This window comes from Hakea prostrata, unplaced genomic scaffold, assembly GCF_041222555.1.
Source record: "Hakea prostrata isolate BN-2017 unplaced genomic scaffold, UWA_Hpros_2 contig_59, whole genome shotgun sequence".
Taxonomy (NCBI): Eukaryota; Viridiplantae; Streptophyta; class Magnoliopsida; order Proteales; family Proteaceae; genus Hakea; species Hakea prostrata.
In genome coordinates this window covers 222,898-245,029 of record NW_028291178.1, presented here as the reverse complement: position 1 = coordinate 245,029, position 22,132 = coordinate 222,898, and the positions used below count along the sequence as shown (strand labels likewise).

Sequence of the window (22,132 nt, the reverse complement as noted above, 5' to 3'; positions counted from 1 at the left end):
TACTGTTTTTTTCCTTGAAAAAGAACTAGTTTCTTTCCTGGAAATCTTTTTTCTTCTTCCCCAAACCAAACCCCACGGTTATTCTGTTTTTCTTGCAGAAAAAAATTTTTGTTCTTTTTTTCTTCCCTTTTTCCCTTATTTCCTTTTATTTTCCTACCCTACAGCAGTCTAGGGTTTTTCTTTTGTTAGTCTCCCTTCCCTTCTGTTATTTCGTTTCTTTCTTTCCTTCTCTTTTATCACCTCTAGTACAGCAGTTTTTCTGTGGCTCTCCATTCTAACCCTACTCTCCTTCCTAGGATACAGCATTACTTCAAAATATTTTTTCTCCTTTCCTAGGATTCACCACTACTTCAAAATATTTTTTCTTCCTCTAATTTCTGTTCCTAAATGCTTTCTAACCCCTGTTTTGCAGCCAGGATCAGCAGGTAACATTATCTCTCCCTAAATATTTCTCATTTATTCTTTGGCAGTAGTTTTGTTTTAAAACAAAAATTTCCTAAGACTCCCTTTACATTGTTAATTGTTGAATTCCTTGTTAGAAATCTGATATTGATTAGGACAGCTCTATTTTCTTTAAGTTTCTTAATACCCTTGCATTGAATTTAGTGTTATGGTGCCAAGATCCCCATCCCCTTGTTTCCCTATTGATTTTTGTTTAGTTGTGCTTATCAATAGGACTTATTGTGTTTATTTCTTACTTTAGCTGTCTTACATGCATGATTAATTAGAATTCAACTGCTGCAAATTCCTTTCTTTACTATCCGTCATGAATAGGTGTTTAATTCTAAGAGTCTAGTAGCCCACTTTGTAGGTCCCCTAGTTTCTAGGTTTCTCCTACATCACTTATCAATCGAACTCCAGCCAACTTCTCCGGTAAACCTAATCCAATGTGTCTCCTTCCAAGTTTTGGAGAGTGACACAAAATCAATCATCATACTTGATCTGCTCTGCCCAACTGAAGAATATGTCTCCTATAACCCATTCATGTGCTCTCCCATTACCAGAAAGCGTGGATAATTCAGTCTCCACGTCTCTTCCTTTGGAGCAAGACACACTTTGATGCCAATTTATTAAGACCCCGCTCATCGAATACGAGAAATACTAACATTCAATTATTGGAATAATAAACAAGAATAATAAGCAAGATGAATCTGATTGCAAATGGTGCTAGTCACCCCACAGCATATGGTGCCCTCAGCCAATGGCTGCCCTAAACCACTCACAAAATATTCAATGTCCTTTCCTCATAATTCTTCTCTATTTATAACCCACCAACCAATAGCTGGTCAGGCAAGTCCTTCTCCATCCTCTATGTGTCATGATCCCAAGGCCCTAACAACAATACTTTCTCCAACAAAACACAGAAAAAATTAGTAAGCAACTTATTTTTTTTTGGTAATCAACCATATACCACCATAGAAAGAATTATGTGCATATAACCATATACCACCAATCCAAGAGAAGGCATGAAAAATAATTTCATCCGACATAATTAAGTATGCCAAAGAGATCAGATGATGAATGTTTGATAACTAAACCTGATTTATGTTTTGACGTCTTCATTACAAAATCAATGATTGGAGTACCCGCCACCTGGCAGTAATTGGCACGAGATTGTGGCAAGAATATAGATGCATACTTCAAAATGCGAAACATTATATCATCCCCTATCTGCAAGTTTTACAATTTCAGCTTCAATAACTAACTTGTTTTAGAGAGAGACAGAGAGAGAGAGAGAACAGTGGAACACGGAAGATATAAAAATAAGCACATGAAGGAGAAGCACAACAGATAAGACTGGAATTTTGTATTCTGTTCACATGTCAAATTTCAACCCAAGCAAAAGCTTTGAACTCCAAATGTGGGGAGTGGGCATCTGAACATCCACTAGAGGATACAATCAGCAGGGAGGTTTCATATGATTGAAGGGAGTCTGAAATTTGACGTGTGGCCAATTCACACCATTTACTGGTTACACATGTTGTCAGACCTCTCCAGCAGCAAATATCTCAATGTAAGAGTAAAGATACCATCTATGCCTGCTGGTTTAGAGAAATTTTCAAGCAAATGAATTATAGAACCTGGCAAGTACCCTTTTTTGTAGAAGACACCAGGATGAAGTAGTAAGAAGATCCAGAACAGAGCTTGCACGCTTCCACTGCCAGAAACAGATGAGCATTTTCATTATGCCAGTAGGATACAGTAAAAACAATCAGAACATGCTTTTAATGATGATGGAAAAGTATATTGTAAAGGAAAAAGAAATTACAAACTTGATAGCTACATGGTTAAACCAAAGATCCAAATGCACCACGATACAAAGTGCAACTGTGGACTAATAGCACGTCAGCAGCCTTAAGAGGTCAGAAATTCAGAGATAACAAGAAAGATCGTATTAAGAGCATGAGAAAAACACTGAGGGAAAGGCATAGGCCTTAAGGATATCAATCTAAGCAAAACACAGATATTAATGACCATTTTGTCTTCTTTTTTCTCTTTTTTTTTTTTTTTTGTGTGTGTGTGTGTGTGTGTGTGTGTGTGTGTGTGTGTGTGGGGTAGGGTATTCACATTTCTTTCAACAGGGTTTAAGTGTAACTGGAACAAATTTAGAGTCCAATGATGGTTCTATAACTCCACATGGAGTAAAGAAAACTTATTTTGTTAAAACTTAAAGTCATTAACTTTATCAGCCTACTTGTTTGTTTCCTAGCCTCTAAGATGATCTTGGATGAACAATAGGTCTCCAGTCTTGTTGTCTCCCAAGATCAGTATGTATAAACATTTTCTAATCTAATGTAATTTACTCCTTCTGTTCATAAAAATGAAACAAAAAATTTGTCAGCCCACTATGGGTGAAGCAATGAAGGCAGCTTTGTTTTTTAAAGTTTTTGTTTGTCTTATCAGGTTTGAGAAAGTATAGTTCTAGAACTTCAGATTTCTTTTTTAATTTAGAGGCACATAAATATGTGTCCCCCTGCTCAAATACATGAAGATAAATATCCTCAAAAGGGATATATCCACTCAGTTGGGCTTTGACCCTCTCCTAAGATCTGGTTTGTAGGATTCCAGAAATCTACTTATAGGAACCCTAGTTGAAAATTTGACATTTCTCAGGACTAAGCCATCAGATTGGCCTCAGAGTTTGAAGGCTGTTCAATCCCCAAGGCTGTCCTTCAATAGCAATACCATTATCAACTTCCTCTACATGTCACTGTTGAAGTGTTTCTTGAAGTGCAGTTCATCCTCAATCTTTTTTAACCCCAAACCTGTCTTGTGACAGGCTTATTTGTTGCTTCTTCTTTTTTGTTTCCTTTGGGCTGGGGAAATCAACTTCTTTGCTAGGTGCTGCTAAGGATTGTAATGATTACTTTTAACTATTGCTATCCACTGTGATATATTATTCCTATATTGCTATTAAGTCTGCAAACAGTGGCTGTTTGTAGTGGTGTTCATGATCATATTATGGTTTGAAAACCTGGGTGAGAATCGTGAGATTTTGGGAGGTACCTCGATTTTCATCTAAGTGAATGAGACAAGTGGTGAGAAACAATTAACAAATCTCACTGAGATCTTGGTCATATCTCACATACCTCAGTCATTGCTAGTACTTTTAAGGATTATCTAACAACTAAAACCTTATTGGAAAACGTTAGTACTGGCTTCATTCTCTCAACCACATGTATGTCATTCTTTTTTTCAGGGCTCAAATGATGTCATGACCTATTACATTAATCCAACGTGTCCCATACCACGTGCACTTTACTTAATAAGTGAAGCAGCGAATCAATATATCACATTCCCACAACTGTTCACGATATCTCATGATCATCGTTATCCACATCTACGAATACCCAATGCAATATGATCATAAAAGAAGAATAATGATGTATGATGCATAAACAGCAAACCCCAAAAACCTTAACTACAGCGACACACTTGTAGTGATGATTAAAGTAATTAAGAATTAAAATCCATGGTATATTCTCATAAACATCTTTTGACCTAAACAATCATATAATAAGCTAACCTACCTACATAACATCAAAATAAAGTCTTACAGGGTCAGGTCAAGTCAAGCCACACCCACACATGGTGCCAAATCTGCCACTAACAAGGCTTTGTCCACGGGGGGATGGTCTAGGGAACTGACCCTATCTGGGGTTAAGCGATAAAAACCATGACTAATATGATGGATCCAAACCATTATTTACTCCAAGAGGAGATGGAAAAAAGATAGGTTAGGTCAGGTTAAATCCAATAAGTTTTATCCCCACAACAAGATCCACATATCATGATAAATTTAAAGTGATTGAAAGGAAAGAAACATATACTTAATGGAAACAAGAGGTCTGATGCAATTCCTAGTGTATAAGGCTCCATCTCATAGCTTCTTCTCCTTCTACTTCTTCTCGAAGATTTTTCTCTCTTCCCAAGCCAAAACAATCAAACAAAGGGTTTCAAGCAGAGTTTAAACTATTTATAACCAATAAGGAAGATGTGAAACAAGCTTAAATCCTCATACTTCACATTTCCCAAGTCCATAACAACTTTAAAGACATTGTAAAAGCCAGAGCCTACACTTCCAGTAAATCTAGACCATTTTTACCCAACAAGATGACTAGGACCAAACAATCAGTCCTCTAGTGACCCGCCACGGTCTAGATAGCCCAGAAAATGGTTGGGACAGAAGGGAAAGTGCTGTAGTAATGGGAAATGGGCCCCGTAAGTGGGAGATGTGAAGGAACAAAGTCCAAGAACTAGGGTTTACACTTCAAAGACAACCAAGTTACTACCCATCATCTTCATTGGCTCAACGACGGTCAAGGATAGCTATCCCGATAAACGAATAACAAACCCTAAATTATCTCTAAAATTCCCATGCAGAACAGCTTCTCTTATTTTATCTTCTTGCAAGCTGGACTAGGGGCTCACCAAATATGAAAAATTATCTGCCAAATTACTGTTCACATTACTGTCGTGTGATCGGTAACTTCTGGTTGTGCAGCACCTGCATCCAAGGATCGGAATCTCGGTTTTGAGGTCGGTTTCGACCAGGTCCAAAACCTCAATTCATAAATCTTGGTAGGTGCTTCCCATTCTTCAATGGCTCATACCTTCCTCTTGTCTATCCTTAGTGTTCCACCCCCTACTTTGTGACGCAGAAATATCACCTCTTCTTGAGAAAACGAGCACTTCTCCTTCTTGACATAGTGTTGGTTGTTGTTCTCTAGTGTTTGAAGAACACCCCTTAAATGTTCAGCATGCTACTCTACAGTATTACCATAGATGACAATGTCATCTAAGTATACAACCATCAACTTGTCAAAGCAGGGATGGAAGATCTTGTTCATCAAGGTACTCATGGTTACCTTGTTCAACGCCCTGTAGTCGATGCATAGCCATAGTGGCCCATCATGCTTCCTTTGGAACTAGACTGATGAAGCATGTGGAACCTTAGAAGTTCGTATAAAGCCATCATCAAATAGATCTCTGAGTTGTTTTCTTCACTCCTCCAAATCCTATGGGGACAACCGATAAGGTGCCATAGCAGGTGGTTTGGCACCAAGCTCCAGCTCAAACTCATTGTCCACTTCCCTCTTAGGTGGAAGGCTCTTGGGAAGTTCCAATGGCATAATGTCCTTGGATTCTTCAAGAGACTTCTAATTTGCTTAGGCAACACCTTCGTAGGAGCATCTTCCTTGTCCTCCTGTAGTGCCACCAAATAGATCTCCCCATTCTTTACTCCTTTCTCCACCTACATAGCGGAAAGAAGTTTAGGACTTCCTTAGTTCATTGAACCATGTCATGCATGGTGGGCTTTCCTACATGATGCATACCGTACTAATGAAGGGCATTGGTATCGCCTTGACTTGCCTTGGAACTCCATAGCCAACACCAATTGAAAATCGTCCATAGGAACCATTGACAAGTCTACAATGCCCATCTATGCTCCAATGGTCAGCTTAACTACTTGAGCAACTCCATTAATGGGTCAAGCTTGTGAGTTAACCACCTTAAGCCGTCCTCCTACTTTGGACGCTATTAGTCCAAGTCTCTTTGCCCCCCTATCAAGAAAAAGTTGTGTACCACTTCTATCAACCATAGCCCAGTTGTCTTGCCCAAGGAACGAATTTCGACACAGGGAAAATGCGAGATCTCCAAGTTTCAAACAAAATTTTCGGTCGAAACCAATTACTTATTTTTGAAATTCCAACCCTAGGTTTTGGGCCTTATATGACCTCTATTTCATCTAATTTCTTGCCTCCTACCTATTTAAAGCATAATAAACACAATGGAACTAGTATTTTATTAAAAAAACCATTGAAAATTTATCATTCAAGTATACTAACACATGACTAATTCCAACAAGTACAAACCTGATTGCATGTAGGCAGATAATTATCAGCATACATGAATTGTTTGATAGAATAGTTACATATACAACAAGTCAACAAAATGAGATGACCAACTAGATCAAGTGATGGTGTCTCACATATATTAAGTTGAAGCTTATATATCATATATACATAAATATTTTTTCAAAATATATAATTTAAAAAATAGTTATTAAAATCAAAAAATAAAAATAAAAGTAACAAATAATAAAAATAAAAATAAAAGCTTAAGAACACACAATCAAAGATCATAGTCCTAGACTAAACATATATTAATTTCAAGGCAATATAAGATAATTTAAGGCATAAAGCTATAAACAAAACAAAAATTAAAAAAATGGGAAGTTAAGAGCTATTGGGTATGGCTCATGCTTCACATTCTATTTCTGCCAAAGTTTCCTTTGTAGCTATCGTGGCTTAAGAGATGTTTGGAGGCAAAAGCTGAGCAAAAGAAGTTTTTGACAGCAAAGAAGTCGTGGAAATTAAATGAAAATGGGATAGAAATCAACAAAAACCCAGGAAAAAACAAGTTGGATGTCGAACCTTGCAAAATTGCGGTTGAAACCTATGAAATGGTTTAAGTCTGCAAATTTTGGTCGAAACGTATGGTTTCAACAAAATATCTCAAGTTTCGTTTCGATGTGAAAAAATGTAGGCACTTCAACCAGAATTTAGTCCATGGTCTTGCCATGGACACACACTTCCGCATACATTAGACTCTTTTGTGAGGTAGCAGCCTTGACCTCCATTGGTATAGCCTTAATGGCACCTAGTTGTTGTAAGGACCCCATGTGCACCTCATCTGCACCCTTTAAGCAATGCATTGAGAGCCCTCCTCTAAGGGCAATCCCTAGCCCAATGTCAACCATCAAAAAGGAAGCACCTGTCCTTGGGTGTGAATTTGTTTTTGTTGTTCTGTTAAGGCTTGCCTTCCTGACTTGAAGAGGCCTTGCTCATGCTCTCCTTGGAGTGATTGGTCTTGGATCCTCCCCCCCCCCCCGCCTTTGCCGACGTGCCCCATTTTGGCCTTCGAGTGCTTTTCTCTTTTAAAATCCACCAATGACTCCTCCACTACTATAGCCAATGCAAGATTATGTATACCCTGGCATTGTAAATCTTGCAAATTTTGGAGACCATACATGAAGTCAAAAAAAAGTTCTTCTTTGATCATATTCGAAAACTCCAGCAAAGTGTAGAGAATTCTTTAACATGTCTTGGATAGACCCCGTGTGGTTCAGCTTTTTAATACTTCTTCTAGCCAAGAAAGCTACATTTTCTGGATAGAATTGCTTCTTAGGTTCTTCCTTAAAATCATCCCATGTCTACGGTGCACATAACTCTTGCCATGTCAGCATAACTCCTTGTCTACCATAGGGTTGTTGTGGCTGGTGAGGTAAAGCACTACCATAGAGTTGTTGTGGTTGGTGAGGTACAGCATAACAGTCCTTACTTTTGTTGGCTCATCCTCGATTGCCATTGCCTTGAAGTATATCCATAGGCCATAGGAAGTTGTCAACTTCCCTTGCATCTCTTTTCCCTCAAAGGCTTGGGGTTTGGCACCTCAGTCTTGGATGACTTCCATCATATGGTGGCTACTTCAGTCATTGTTCTTCTACAAGTTGCCAATTCCTCACTCAACTCCTCGATGTGAGCTTCCAAATAGGCCACACTTTCCAACACTTTAGCTTGGTAAGGCATCAATTTGTTCAAGCCTCTAATCCTTAATTTTTTTAACCTAAATATCTAATATCTAAATAATAAGAAATTAACTCTTGACAGTAATATATGTTGTATATACATTTACGAAAATTCTAGAAGAGAAAATACACGGAATTCACCCATAAAAGGGTATAAGATATAAAAATTGCAGGAAATCAATGTGCGTATGTCGTTGTTTATATGCCATAGCATTATGAGCTCCCAACAAGGATTCCCTAAGTTCATCCACCCATCTATTAAGCTTCTAGCTACTTTGCTCCTCAACATCAAGACGTATCCCTTGTCTCAGAGACTCAGACATTGCCAACTCCACCTAAGCTAGACGTGGCTTTATGGTACTTCCAACATCAACCAACTTGTCCTTGCTCCTACACTTCTCCTTGTGGGTATTGGTCTCCCTTTCACAGACATGCTCGCTTGACAACACATCTTAAACTTAGGATCCGCTAGTCATGATGCTTATCCCCACAAGCTTAACCACGTCACAAACGAAGCTCTAATTCCAAATTGTCACGGCTTCAGTATTCTACTAAGCCAACTGTGCCACCACTTAGCACCTTGCTAGTCTACTAAGTCAACCCACAACACCACTAAGAGAATGAGGAGGAGATAATTAAAGATTATGGAAGAGAGTTTGAGAGAATAGAACTTTTATTACTAGTGAACTCACTTACAAGCTCTTAGATTCAATTGTTTGGTTGGTATCTCTGCACAATGAGAACTCCCCTATTTATAGGCACTCTTATATATAATGTATGGCTAGGATCCATACAAGAGTGCCCTCCATCCAAGGGTGGAGAACGTTCCAATTCTTGGATACTTCTAGGGTAGATTTCTAAAAGCTAGATATTTACAAAAGATCTTTCTAGTCTTGTCTCCTCTAAGTGTAGGGTCTTCTTGACAATGGGCTAATCTTACTCAAATAGGAAATTTCTGGGACTAGGCCATATGGACCTATCAAACTAGGCCCTGGGCCTATATTTGTGCGGGCTGTGATAACACGATACCATCAAAAGACTTCTGACAGTTGAGGATAGTATTGAAGATGATGTACCCATTTTGAAGGTCCTACATTTAGTGGACACCTCTATGAAGGTGCCAACTATGCCCCATCTATACACAGCCATTTTTGCAATGAGGGAGGCCGTATATCAATCAAATCCAAGAGCCTGCAGGAACTTCCTAAAGATCATCAATGATAGATGGATTGCACATCGTATGCACCCACTTCATAAGGCTAATAAGTAGATATGCAAATTCTTGGTAATCAATTCATTTGATGTTAAATTCATAGCCTATATCTAATTTTGAGTTTTTAAATGTACAGCTTACTTTCTTAACCCCAAATACCAATATAGCAAACATTTGGGGTTAGGTAAGAACTTATTGAGGTAGTGATGACCATCATTGCAAAGTTGGAACAGGATCAATACTTCAATCCCTGTGTAACAATGAGGTGAGATAGCAGGGACTTAGGATTTGCATTTGAATTTTCAAAAAAAGTTAGCTACCCATTATTACAAAAAATTGTAAGTCAAGGTTTTCTGGGACGGATTTGGGTCCTTTGGTTCAGATGGTGTTGTGTCGGGACGGGGACACCAAATCCAAATTGAATCAATAACTCCCATAGAATTATAACATTTTACAATGTAAATTACCTATTAAGTAATAATATAATGTTTTTTTGTAATGCAACTGAGTGGTGGGTTTTTATGGCATGTGATATTGACAAGGTCACCCCCACTACTGAAAGCCTAGTTTGGGCCCCAAGGCCCAACCAAGATGGCACACCAAAGGCAGATTGAACCGTTGTCGAGGCAACTTCGTCATTTTCAAGCCCTAATTAGATGATTATTCAGAATTTCTGTTTTTATTTTCTGAGTCCAATTATGTTTTGAATTTTTAGAATGAGTTAGTACTTAGTAGTTGAGTTCTTGTGTCATAGGGAGTTTTTCTTTTAAATAGGAATTTTTATGGATAATTAGGTTTTTTATTTTAAGTCAAGTTCTTTTATTCATGTGCGTGTCATTTACTTGTAAATGGTCTCCTAACTTATAAGGGAAACCCTAGTTGAGTTAGTTTCTAATTCCCTAGTTGAGTCAAGTTAGGTTTCTTTATTAGTCTAAGTCTTTAGTGTAGGCTATAAATAGCCTAGTCTTCAATTGTAAGTTCTAAGTCCAAATATTGAATAAATATTTGAGTTTTGAGTCACAAAGATCATGGCCTTCTTGAGGTCAGTTGAGAGTTTTTCTTCAAATTCCTGCTAGCATCTTCTTCCAGTCTCCAGCATCCACAAGCATTCGAGCACTTTCTTCCAATCAAACAAGTACTGCAGCCCTAAACCCCTTCCCTACCTGGCAACTCCACCAAGAACCCACTCTCACCCATCAACCTTCTTGCGCAAGCCTCCCCAGCCCCCTCCCACCCTTGCGACAGCTCCAAGATTCCCCCTCCCTCTTTCTTGTGGCAGTCACTCCCTCCTCTTTTTTCTGTTTATTTTATTTTTCTGGTTCTTGCGGCAGAATTACAAGAAAAGGAAAGAGAAGATAAGACAGAAAGAAAACAAAAGACAAGGAAACAAAGAAAAGAAAGAATTTCAAAGACTGCCCAAGATCTTAGCAAGAACCAATCTTTCCTCCAAAGATTCATCCCATAACTAATCCAAACTATCTACAACCCTTTTCTTACCTAACATAGGCTTCCCTGAGCCCTTTTTTTTGGAGTTTAGGTGTTGTAAGGCAGATTTAGCAGTTAGTACATTTACTTTTCATATTGGGGTTTCCTTATTGGGGGTATATTTGCAGCCATAGAAGGGAACTTGTTCCCGGAAGTATTTGCTAGGATCTTTTATTTCTCATGTAATATTCCCACACTGGAAGATTTAGATTGTTCTTTCTTTGGCAGGATTTCCAGAAAGTCTCTCTGCAAAAAGCAGGGGTAAGGCTGCCTAGAAAGTCCCTTCCCCAGACCCCATAGTGTGGGAGCTTCGGCACTGGGTACGCCCCTTTTTCTTTGGCAGAATTTCCACAATTCTTTCAACATGATATCAGAGCCACCTCTGATCTGAGAGCCCTTGCACCACCATTGCAGGACAACCAGCAGCCACGGACACCACCTCTTCTTCTCTTCTAGCTGTCGCAAAACCACCCAATCACCACCAACCACCATCGAACCGCACTAAAACTATCGCAGCAACCTTGCTTGGCCTTTTTTCTTCTGTTGCAATAACCATAGCAGGCTTGCGACAGATCCAGAATCACTGCCTGAATTTTTCCATTCTACGATTGGTCCTAAAAGGATTGATTACCTTCTGCAATCCTTCTTGGTCATCCTTAAACCTAGTGCCTCTAGAAGCCATCTTGCAACCTACACAAGCTTCTAGAGGAGTCAACTCTTCCTGCTGATTTTATCTAACCTTCCCAGCAGTGTTGCAACCCCTAGGAGGCATCGCCCACATCTTGTGATCCTCCTAGGATCCATGTACCTTGTTGCAATTGGTCCTAGGACTATCACCATGCCTTGCAATTATTACTAGGGCCATAGCCTCCCTTCCTTGATCCTCTAAAAAATTTATCTCCTAAAAATTCTTTCGTGTCTTGTTTTTGGTGGTGTTTGTCTTACCCAAACAATTTTTCCTTAGTCCCTTAACCTTTCTTTGTTCTTGTGATAGTCAATACAGTCTCTACTGCTTCTTCTGATGTATCTAGCATAAACGATCCTCCCATATCTTCTATTTCTCAGGATCTTGATTTTTCTCCCCTTCAGATGACCATTGTTAAACTTAATGGGAACAATTATCTTTGTTGATCTCCTTTTGTATCTCTTGAGGTTGGTGCTCGTGGTTTGACTGGCATCTTCATGGAACTTCTATTAAGCCCTCTTCTCCTGGTGTGGTTCAAGATAAGTGGGAGACAGATGAATGCTTGGTTATGGGACTTCTCCTTAATTCAGTTAAACCACGTAATGCAGACAGTCAACTTCTCCTTCCTGATGCTGCTACAATATAGAAGGTTGCTAAAGAAACTTATTCCAAGGTTAAGAATGATGCTCAATGCTTTGTAATTAGGAGGAAATTCATTAGTTACAACAAAAAAAGGGCCTTACCATGTCTCAGTCCTACCACACTCTTTGACGCTATTATCAGACTCTTAACTTCTATAGCCGTCTTTTACTCTCCATCTTCTAATGCAAATGTTGCTGCCTGTCAGAATTAGGAAGACAAGCTCAGTGTATCATTTATGGCATGGCTGAATATTGACTATAATCACATTTGTGCACAGATTCTTTTACCAGAACCTTCTCCTTCTCTAGAGCAAGCCTATGCAATGGTTGACACTGAGGATAGTCGTTGGACAGCTATGGTACGTACTCAGAGTCATTGGACAGCTATGGTACGTACTCAGACGTCTGACTAGTCTACATTGGTGACTGGTTTTGGCAATAAGAAGTCTATTACTAGCAATTCTCGCTCCCCAATGAAGTGTGAGAATAGTGGAAAAGAGCGTCAAACAAAGTACAAGTGTTGGAAGTTGGATACACGTTCAACAAATTCTCGTGGAGGAGTTAGGAATGGAAATAGAGGCAATAAGCAAGCATCTGCACATCAAGCAAATTCTGACACCCTGAGTACTCCACCACCTCTTTCCTCTGACAAGCTCGAGCACCTTTGCCAATTGATGTCCAAACTTGACATGTCCTCTTCGGAACCTACTTCCAATACAAGTGTAGCCTCTATTGTTGTTCCCCCTACTAATCTACAATCTTCTATAGGTACTTTCAGTTGTCACAATGTCAATTCGACTTATCCCTCTTGGATAATCAACTCTAGGGCAATCTAGCACATGATTGGTTCATCTTCCTTGTTTCATACTTAGTCCTCTATTTCTTTGACTTAGGTTGTTCGTACAGCTAGTGGATCTGTTAGAAAAAAAGCATTAAATAATCAAAACAGCAGCTGAACTTGAACAAAGAAAAGAGAGAAGAAGAAGAAGAGAAGAGAGATGAGGAAAGAGGCCTGTGATTCTTGCTTAAAAGTCTAGAATCACAGAGCACTTTTATTTATAGCTTCTAATAAATCTAATACAACTTGAGAGACAAGTAATTGTCTTCTAGAAAAAGGAAACAAAATATTACAGCTTTAGTAACTTCCTAACTCCTAAAATAGAAAGTTCTGAAAATAGAAACTACCACCAAAATAGAAACTATACTTTCTAAAAACTCCCAAAACTTATGTAGCAAGACCCCCACATTAGAAATAGAAAATATAATAAAAACAATAGCATAATACAGTTCACGTGAACAGTAACGTGAACAGTAAAACTCCCAAAACTTACATATACTTCAACAATCCCCCTCAAGCTAGAGTGTACACAAAGAAAACTTCAGCTTGCACAATAAGAATAAACTTGAAAAGTAGCACCAATCTTGAATCGTGTAGCAATGGCAGATGTCGATAAACACTGAAAAAACTTCACCCAGGAGATAATCAACACCGACTTAAAAAAAAATTAATTCTTCATTGCAATAGAACCATCCAATATTGAGAACAATCAACAATGTTGAAGACGAACAAAGTCCATAAGTATAGCAGGATCAAAGACACTATCCATATAATGCCGGTAGTAGGGAGAAATATCCACACTAAATCTTCAAAATTGTAACTCCAAAGTCCATATAAATGCTTCACAAGAACGCAAGTAGTAGGTAGGCAAAAGGCATTATCCACGTAATGCCGGTAGCAGGGAGAAATATCCACACTAAATCTTCAAAATTGCAACTCCAATGTCCATATAAATGCTTCACAAGAAGGCAAGTAACAGGTAAAGTATGGGTAGGTAAAAGACAATATTGATTACTGTGGAACCAAGTAGGTAAGGTAAAAAAAATAGTATGGGTTATTACGGACCAAGTAGGTAAGGTAAAAGACAGTATGGGTTACTGCGGACCAAGTAGGTAAGGTAGAAAACAGTATGGGTTACTGCGGACCAAGTAGGTAAGGTAAAGGACAGTATGGGTTACTGTGGACCAAGTAGGTAAGGTAAAAGACAGTATGGGTTACTGTGGACCAAGTAGGTAAGGTAGAAAACAATATGGGTTACTGCGGACCAAGTAGGTAAGGTAAAGGACAGTATTGGTTACTGCGGACCAAGTAGGTAAGGTAGAAAATAGTATGGCTTACTACGGACCAAGTAGGTAAGGTAAAGGACAGTATGGGTTACTGCAGACCAAGTAGGTAAGGTAGTATGGGTAACTACAGATCAAGTAGGTAGGTAAAAGGGCAATATAGGTAAAGATAGGCAATGATATTGTTGTAGAATGCCATAAGTTGAGGGCAAAGATCTTCACTAATAATATCCATCAGCACATCTTGAGTAGATATAGAATAAGGTACCATTCTCCCCCTCACGTGTAGCATTACACGTGGACAATTAATGACCAAAAAACAAATTAAAAAAAAAAAAAAAACCAAAACAAAAATTTAAAAAAATAATTTTAATAGAATATTAAATCCACCCACCAACAACAAACAACAAAAAAAAAAAAAAAAACACACCCCCCCAAAAAAATAAAAAGAAGCCCCCACCCCCAACCCCAGCCGGCGCCCCCCCCCCCACCACAACAAACCCAGAAAAGGGGGGGGGGGGCACCCCACGGGGGGGGGCCCCCCCCCACCCCCCCAGAACCCCCCAGATATCTCGCCTTTTTAGAAAGGCGAGACGAGATCTCTGGCGAGATCTGCGAGATTGCAGATCTCGCTCGAGATCTCGCCCATCTCGCGAGATCTCGCCAATATCTCGGCGAGATCTCGCCAACGGGAATATTTTTGCTGCTTTAGGGGCTTTTTAAAGCCCCTATCTCGCTCGAGAGAGGCATCTCTCGCCTCTCTCTCTCTCTCTCCTCTAACTCGCTGGAAGCCCATATTTGGCCGGAAAACTTCATTTTTGGCCGGAATTTGGCCGGAATTTGTTGGGGATTCAACATAGCAACATCATCAACTCATCTACAACAACAAATTGAAGCATATTTGTAGTGATTCAAGCATATTTCAAGGGATCTTCAAGAAATGTAAGATTTTCCCCCAAATTTGATTTTTTTCAAATACAAGGTTCTACAATGATTGTATGAGTGTGATATAAATATATGTTGATGTTCAAGCTTAGATCTACACTTTCATGGAAAAAATTTTAATTTTCTGTTATTAATTTTTTTTTGAATTTTCGTATTTAAAAAATATATTATCTAAAAAATTAAAATTAAAGATTATAAATAAATACTTATGATATGAATGTGATTATTATTTATGTTAAACTACATTTAGAGGGCTACAATCTCATGTATTAATATTTTGATTATCATGCTTGCTGTATTTTTTTTATTTAAATAATTAAATAAAATAATTATGAAAAATAATATTTTATTAAAAAATTATCTGTTTTTTTTTTTAAATGATGCTTATATTATGTAGTTTATTTTAAAAATACAAACATGTCTTATTGAGCATTGTATATATGTTATCTTAGAACAAAGTGTGTGTTTTGTTGTTTTATAAATTATTTTTACATAAAATAATTATAAAAAATAATATGTTATTAAAAATTTATCTGTTTTTTTTTAAAATGATGCTCATATTATGTAGTTTATTTTAAAAATACTAACATGTTGGTTTGAGCAGTGTATATATGTTATCTTAGAACAAAGTGTGTGTTTTGTTGTTTTATAAATTGTTTTTACATGTTTTTATGTATCTAAAAATTATTCTAATGATTATTTGGGAATATTCATGATTCATGTATGTATTTCAGACTTTCAGTGCTGTACATTTGAATCTTAAATGGCAACTAGTGGGAGTGGCGGCACTGGTAGTGGGACTCAGGACATTGCTTGGCAACATGGAGATCCACTGACTGCTGACAAGAAGAAATCCCGATGCAAGTATTGCCTCAAGACTTTGAATTCTGGTGGTTCAACCAGATTAAAGCAACATTTGGCTGGTGGTTATAAAGATGTTGCCAAGTGTCCCAGGGTTCCTTATGAAGTCCAAAAAACAATTGCAGCAACTTTAAGAGGAGGGAAACAAAAAAAGGAAGAGATGGCACAAAAGCAAAGGGAATTTGAGGATATAGTGCTATCTAGACCTACTCTTGATGTTGATGAGGAATCAAGCGATGATGAAGAGGAGGAGGGTCATGGGTGTTGAGTCACGAGCCGAATGGAGACAGATGAAGGCTGCAATGGAAGCTAGCAGACAGTCCTTACATGCTGATAGTGTGAGGCAATATGAACAAACAAGGGGAGCAGGTGGTTCGGGGTTAGGGGCATCCATGCCACCTAGACATAGTTTTCGGGGGAACCGAGGCTCGAGAGGACCGAAAGGAGGGAGGAGGAAGACTACACATTATGATTCCACATTTGACCAAGACCCCTCCCTCTTCAACCAACAAGACATCTATCAAAGAAGCATTCCCTATATGTTTGCTGGAGGTAGAGAAGGCAGTAGGGAGGAGGAAGCTAGGTTAACAATCAGCAAATTCATGCTCTATAACAACATTGCACCCAATGTAGCCAAAACACCATACTATCAGGGGATGATCAATGCAGTTGCTAGGGCAGGTGTAGGGGTTAAAGGCCCAACAGCTTGGGAAGTAATGAATAAATATTTACCCAAGGTAAAGCAGGAGGTGGATGAATACATTGAATCATTAAAAGAACAATGGAGTACATATGGTGTTACTGTGATGGCTGATGGATGGACTGGTCCTACTAGACAGTCCATCATTAATTTCATGGTGAGCTGCAATGGAAAGACATCCTTCCTCAAGTCAGTGGATGCCTCAGATAAGATCAAAGATGCTGACTACCTTTACAAGCTTCTTAAGGAGGTGGTACTCGAGGTAGGGCCAAAGAATGTGGTCCAAATTGTCACAGATAATGGTGCAAACTTCAAAAAAGCTGGTGAAATGTTGATGAGGAAGAAGAGCAGCAGGATCCACCTCTTTTGGACACCATGTGCTGCTCATTCGATTGATCTTATGTTGAAAGACTTGGGGAAAAGAAAGTCAATCAGTACTGTGGTTGAGAGGGCTAGAAGGGTAAGTAATTTTATTTATAACCATGGTTATGTGCTGAAGATGATGAGGAACCATCAGTAAGGGTGATCTAGTCAGACCTGGATTGACTAGATTCGCCACCAACTATGTAGCTCTGAAAAGCTTCCAGAAGAAAGTGGTGGGTCTTCGGCACATGTTTGCAAGTGAGGAGTGGTTTGGTTGGCGTGGATCTAGCCATCCTGATGCAGTACTAGCCCAACAAACCATTGCTGATGATTCCTTTTGGAGGCAGCTGAATAGGACACTGGGCATTATAGAGCCTATTGTGTTTGTTTTAAGGATGGTGGATTCGGAGAAGAAGCCCACAATGCCCCACATATATGCTGCCCTCCAGCAAATGAAAGAGTTGGTTAGAGCTGCTGCCCCTAGCACCTTCAAATCCTACGAGAGGATCATCGATAATAGATGGGAGATGCACTTGATGCATCCTTTGCACTTGGCTGGTGAGTCACTTTTAAGTCTTTAAGTTTTTGTTGTATACTTTAATTTAAATTCTTTATTTGTTATAACTTATAACTTATAATTTATAAACAAGTAAGTTAGTAAACAACCAAATCACTAAGTCATTAACCAAATTTTTTATTTCCACAATGCAAGCTTACTACCTCAACCCAAAGTACCATTACAAGAATGATCTGGGGCTTGATGTAAAGTTGATGACTGCGGTGCAAGAGGTGGTGGAGAAGCTTATGTCAAATCCCATCATGCAAGGGACAATTAATGGAGAGGTGAGAACTTATTCAATTGTTTCTTCAACTTCTTGCATTAGTGCATTAGCCATTAAGCATATACATGATAATAGTATAATACAATAATTGAAGAATTGGTGAATTGGTGTACAGATCAGGGAGTTCAGGGATGCCTCTGGGAGTTTTGGAAAGCCTTCTGCAGTTGCAACTAGGAAAAAAACTGATCCTGGTAAATAGTTTACTACTCTATAAGTCATTAAGTCTATAACTTTATAAATGATAACTGATAAGTTATATAAATATAAAGATTTGCTTGCCTAATGCATTCTTATTTTTGGTTATGCAGCTGACTGGTGGTTTCTATATGGAATTAGTGCGCCAAATCTCAGGGACATAGCAATTAAAGTACTCTCACAGACTTGCTCATCCTCTGGCTGCGAGAGGAACTGGAGCACCTTCTCGCTCATCCATAGTAAGGTACGGAACAGATTGGGGAGTAAGAGGCTCGAGAACTTGGTGTATGTGCATTACAACATGAGATTGAGAGTAGGGCACATACAAGATAATATAGATGACGACAACCGTGAACCGATTGAGTTGACTGATATATTCCACGAGCCCCCCGCAGAAGATGAGGAAGATGATGTCATATATCAGTGGGTTAGGGATCGAGGTGGCCCAATGCTGGATGGGCCAGAAGGGCAGCCTGATCCTACCATTGCTGCTGCTGTGGGCCCAGATGCTGTGGCTGAGCACCTATCTTCTGATGAGGGTCAGGCTGCTGTAGCGGCATCAGAAGGATCAACTGTACCATTTGTGGAGCCACCTGGTCGACTTCAAACAACTGAGGTGACAACTAGTAGTGGGGATTCAGATGATGATGCCGATGATACCACTCATACCAGACGGCCAAGTGGCCCAAATCAGACATCGAGTTCGAGTCATGGAGGCAGTCAGGCTGGTCGTGTTTCTGGTGGAAGTCAGCGTCAACAAAGGGAGTCACCTGACTCACCTCCACCAGGTCCGAGTCATCCGACACATGTGAGCCACAGTTCCCCTATCTCTCGGACTTATAGTAGGAGTCGGAAGAGCAGATCAAAGCAAGGGCAGGGGCAACCGAATGATGATGCAAGCATGCATGATCTTGAATTGAACATGGGAAGCATGAGCCTAGATCAGAGTGATTCACAACAGCAGAGCCTGTCATCGGGGTACCAATATGGGGATCACAGCACCGGGTCAGATTACAGTGGGTATTCTTCTTATGGAGGTCATACTATTCCTCAAGACCCTTCACCTGGAGAGTATGCATATGGGAGTGAAGGTGGGTTGTTAAATGAGTGGTTTAGAAACCCGTACCCAAATACTCAACAACTATATGAACAACAACAACAACAATGGCTCTTTCACCCACCCATGATTGACGGTTATCCCGACTGCTATTCCTCCAAAGATTCGACATGCAAACATATAATGATCATATAAACCGATATGTGACATACTTGATGATCAATTGACTTGGGAGTCATATGTGGCCACCGTTCAGAATCAATTGATGCGGAATGTTGAGTGATACTCTTAGTCTTGTAACTTGTAAGTTGTAAGTTGTAAGTTGTAAGTTGTAATCTTCTTAATTCTTATGGAGTTATGGTTGTAAAATTTTGAAGACATTTAAGTGTTTAACAATTTATTACTTTGAATCTTTGATAGTTTGAAGTTTGAACTTTGATCACTTGTTGACTTGATTCTTGAATACTTGATGTGTAATGTTAATATGTTATTATATATTTGTATTTGATACTTGATGGTTGATAAATGATAACTCATTAACTTGAAGTCTTGAATTACTTGATATCTTTACATAATTACATTACATGTTGTCTATTCTCTAAGACTATAACTTTGCATTACACAGAATTTCGGTTTTACACATAGGGTCGACGCAGGAGACATAGTTAGGGTTATTTTCTCACAAATCTAAGGCCACCAATGTGTTCAAAAGGCCTTAAATAGGCTAAGTACCAAGTTTCAGCCCAACCAGAGCCCTAAAACTCACCGAGATGGGCTACCGAGACTACCGCCAATTTTCTGGCATATCTCGACCGAGATCTCGCCATCTCGGTCGAGATCTCGGTATTTCTGGGTGGCGAGATCTCGCTCGCGAGAGCGAGATCTCCCACCATGCAGATGACGATGGCAGGTTACGAAGGTTCAACAACTGTTTTCTCAGTTGCAGAAACAGAAAATTAAGGAAGTGAATTCCAAATGCAGCAAAAACATATAGGAATCGGAAACAGAGAACTTAGCCACAAGAGACCTAGAACCAGATGAAGAACTCAGTCTGAGAAGAAAAGCAATGCAGATTTAGGTAGGGAAATCAAGATGTGGTCAACATATCAGGAGATGCCTTAGAATCAGCTGTGACAACCAAATTATAGGGGTAGATAACTGAATGGGGGAAAGGAAAAAAAACTGTAAACAGCCAAGCAACACAGTAGCAGAGAGTAACAAACTCTAAATAACTAAGGTAGAGTAGCTTAGAACAGTGACACCTCATCAGCAGAATTTGGAGGAGGGGAAAAAAACTTCAACTAGTGGTGTCATCAGCCATATCAGAGAGCACTTATCAACATAAATCAGAGACATCATCACAGGTATAAGTAGGCTTCAAGGCCTTCAATCAGGTAGCAAATTCCAGTACAAACAGTAGGCTTGAAACAGCAGTATTCCATGCATGAAAGCCCAGACCTTGAAGCCATAAATAGTTGGAATTAGACCTCTTGAAGATGAACTATTTCACTTTATTGTCCATCTGGTTCTGCAGCAAGCACAGAGCAGCAAGAGCTGTGGTAGGTAAGAAGGGCTTAAAGAGGACTCTCAAACTCAAATTGCAGTCGAATATAGGCTCAGATATTTATTGCTCTGATACCATGTTAGAAAACAAGCATTAAATAATCAAAACAGCAGCTGAACTTGAACAAAGAAAAGAGAGAAGAAGAAGAAGAAGAGAAGAGAGATGAGGAAAGAGGCCTGTGATTCTTGCTTAAAAGTCTAGAATCACAGAGCACTTTTATTTATAGCTTCTAATAAATCTAATACAACTTGAGAGACAAGTAATTGTCTTTTAGAAAAAGGAAACAAAATATTACAGCTTTAGTAACTTCCTAACTCCTAAAATAGAAAGTTCTGAAAATAGAAACTACCACCAAAATAGAAACTATACTTTCTAAAAACTCCCAAAACTTATGTAGCAAGACTCCCACATTAGAAATAGAAAATATAATAAAAACAATAGCATAATATTGTTCACGTGAACAGTAACGTGAACAGTAAAACTCCCAAAACTTACATATGCTTCAACAGTATCTATTTCTTTGACTTAGGTTGTTCAAATAGCCGATGGATCTATTTCTCCTATCTCTAGAAAGGGATTTATTATTTGTTCGTCTTTCCTTACTCTATCATCCGTTTTGCATGTTCCTAAGTTTTTGGCTCATCTTTTATCTATTAGTAGCCTCAATTGTGACATGAACTGCAAAATAACTGTTTTTCTCTTCTTATTATGTGTTTCAGGACCTAGAAATGGGGTGGACAATTAGGACAGGTAGACAGAAAGAGCAACTCTACTTGTTAGATGAGTCTCCATCAGCTTTTTCTATGGCCTCTAGTTCCACTTCTCCTGCATTTTTTTACCTTATTACAACGATAACGTCTCGGCCACATTCCTCTACCTATTTTGTCTAAGTTGTCTCCTAATTTAGTTAAAAGATGTAATTTGAATGATTTTCATTGGGAGGCTTGCATCTTAGACAAACAAACTAGACATGTTTATCCAATTTCTAATCATCGTAGTATTGTTCCCTTTTTTGTTATTCACTCTAATGTGTGGGGTTCTTCTCTGACCATGTCTCTTTCTGGTCATAAATGGTTTGTCACATTCATTATTGTTGCAATACGACTACATGGGTCTACTTACTTCACCAAAAAAGTGATATTTTTTTATATTTCCAAAATTTTCAAAAGATGGTTAGGACACAGTTTGCCACAATCAAAATCCTTCATACGGGTGGTGCATTCCCATCTTATTTGGCTAACCATGGCATCATCCACTAAACCAGTTGCATCGACACTCCACCTCACAATGGGGTTTCCGAATTTAAGAGTAAACATCTTTTTTAGGTAACACGTTCCCTAATTTAACTACACATGTGCCTCCTAGGTT

General features: G+C 38.9%; 1 protein-coding gene across 1 annotated transcript in view; it reads right to left on the bottom strand.

Moving 5' to 3' along the window:
- Nucleotides 1-341: 341 nt before the first annotated feature.
- The window catches only part of LOC148999050 (telomerase reverse transcriptase-like), a 35,539-nt gene continuing 13,748 nt past the window's right edge, over nucleotides 342-22,132 (bottom strand). Inside the window, exons 3-4 of the mRNA XM_089141508.1 lie at nucleotides 2,093-2,158; nucleotides 342-1,671 (exon numbers count right to left, since the gene is read on the bottom strand). Of these exons, the coding sequence (XP_088997634.1) occupies nucleotides 1,480-1,671; nucleotides 2,093-2,158 (258 nt within the window). The 3' untranslated portion in view covers nucleotides 342-1,479. The remainder of the gene's footprint in view (nucleotides 1,672-2,092; nucleotides 2,159-22,132) is intronic.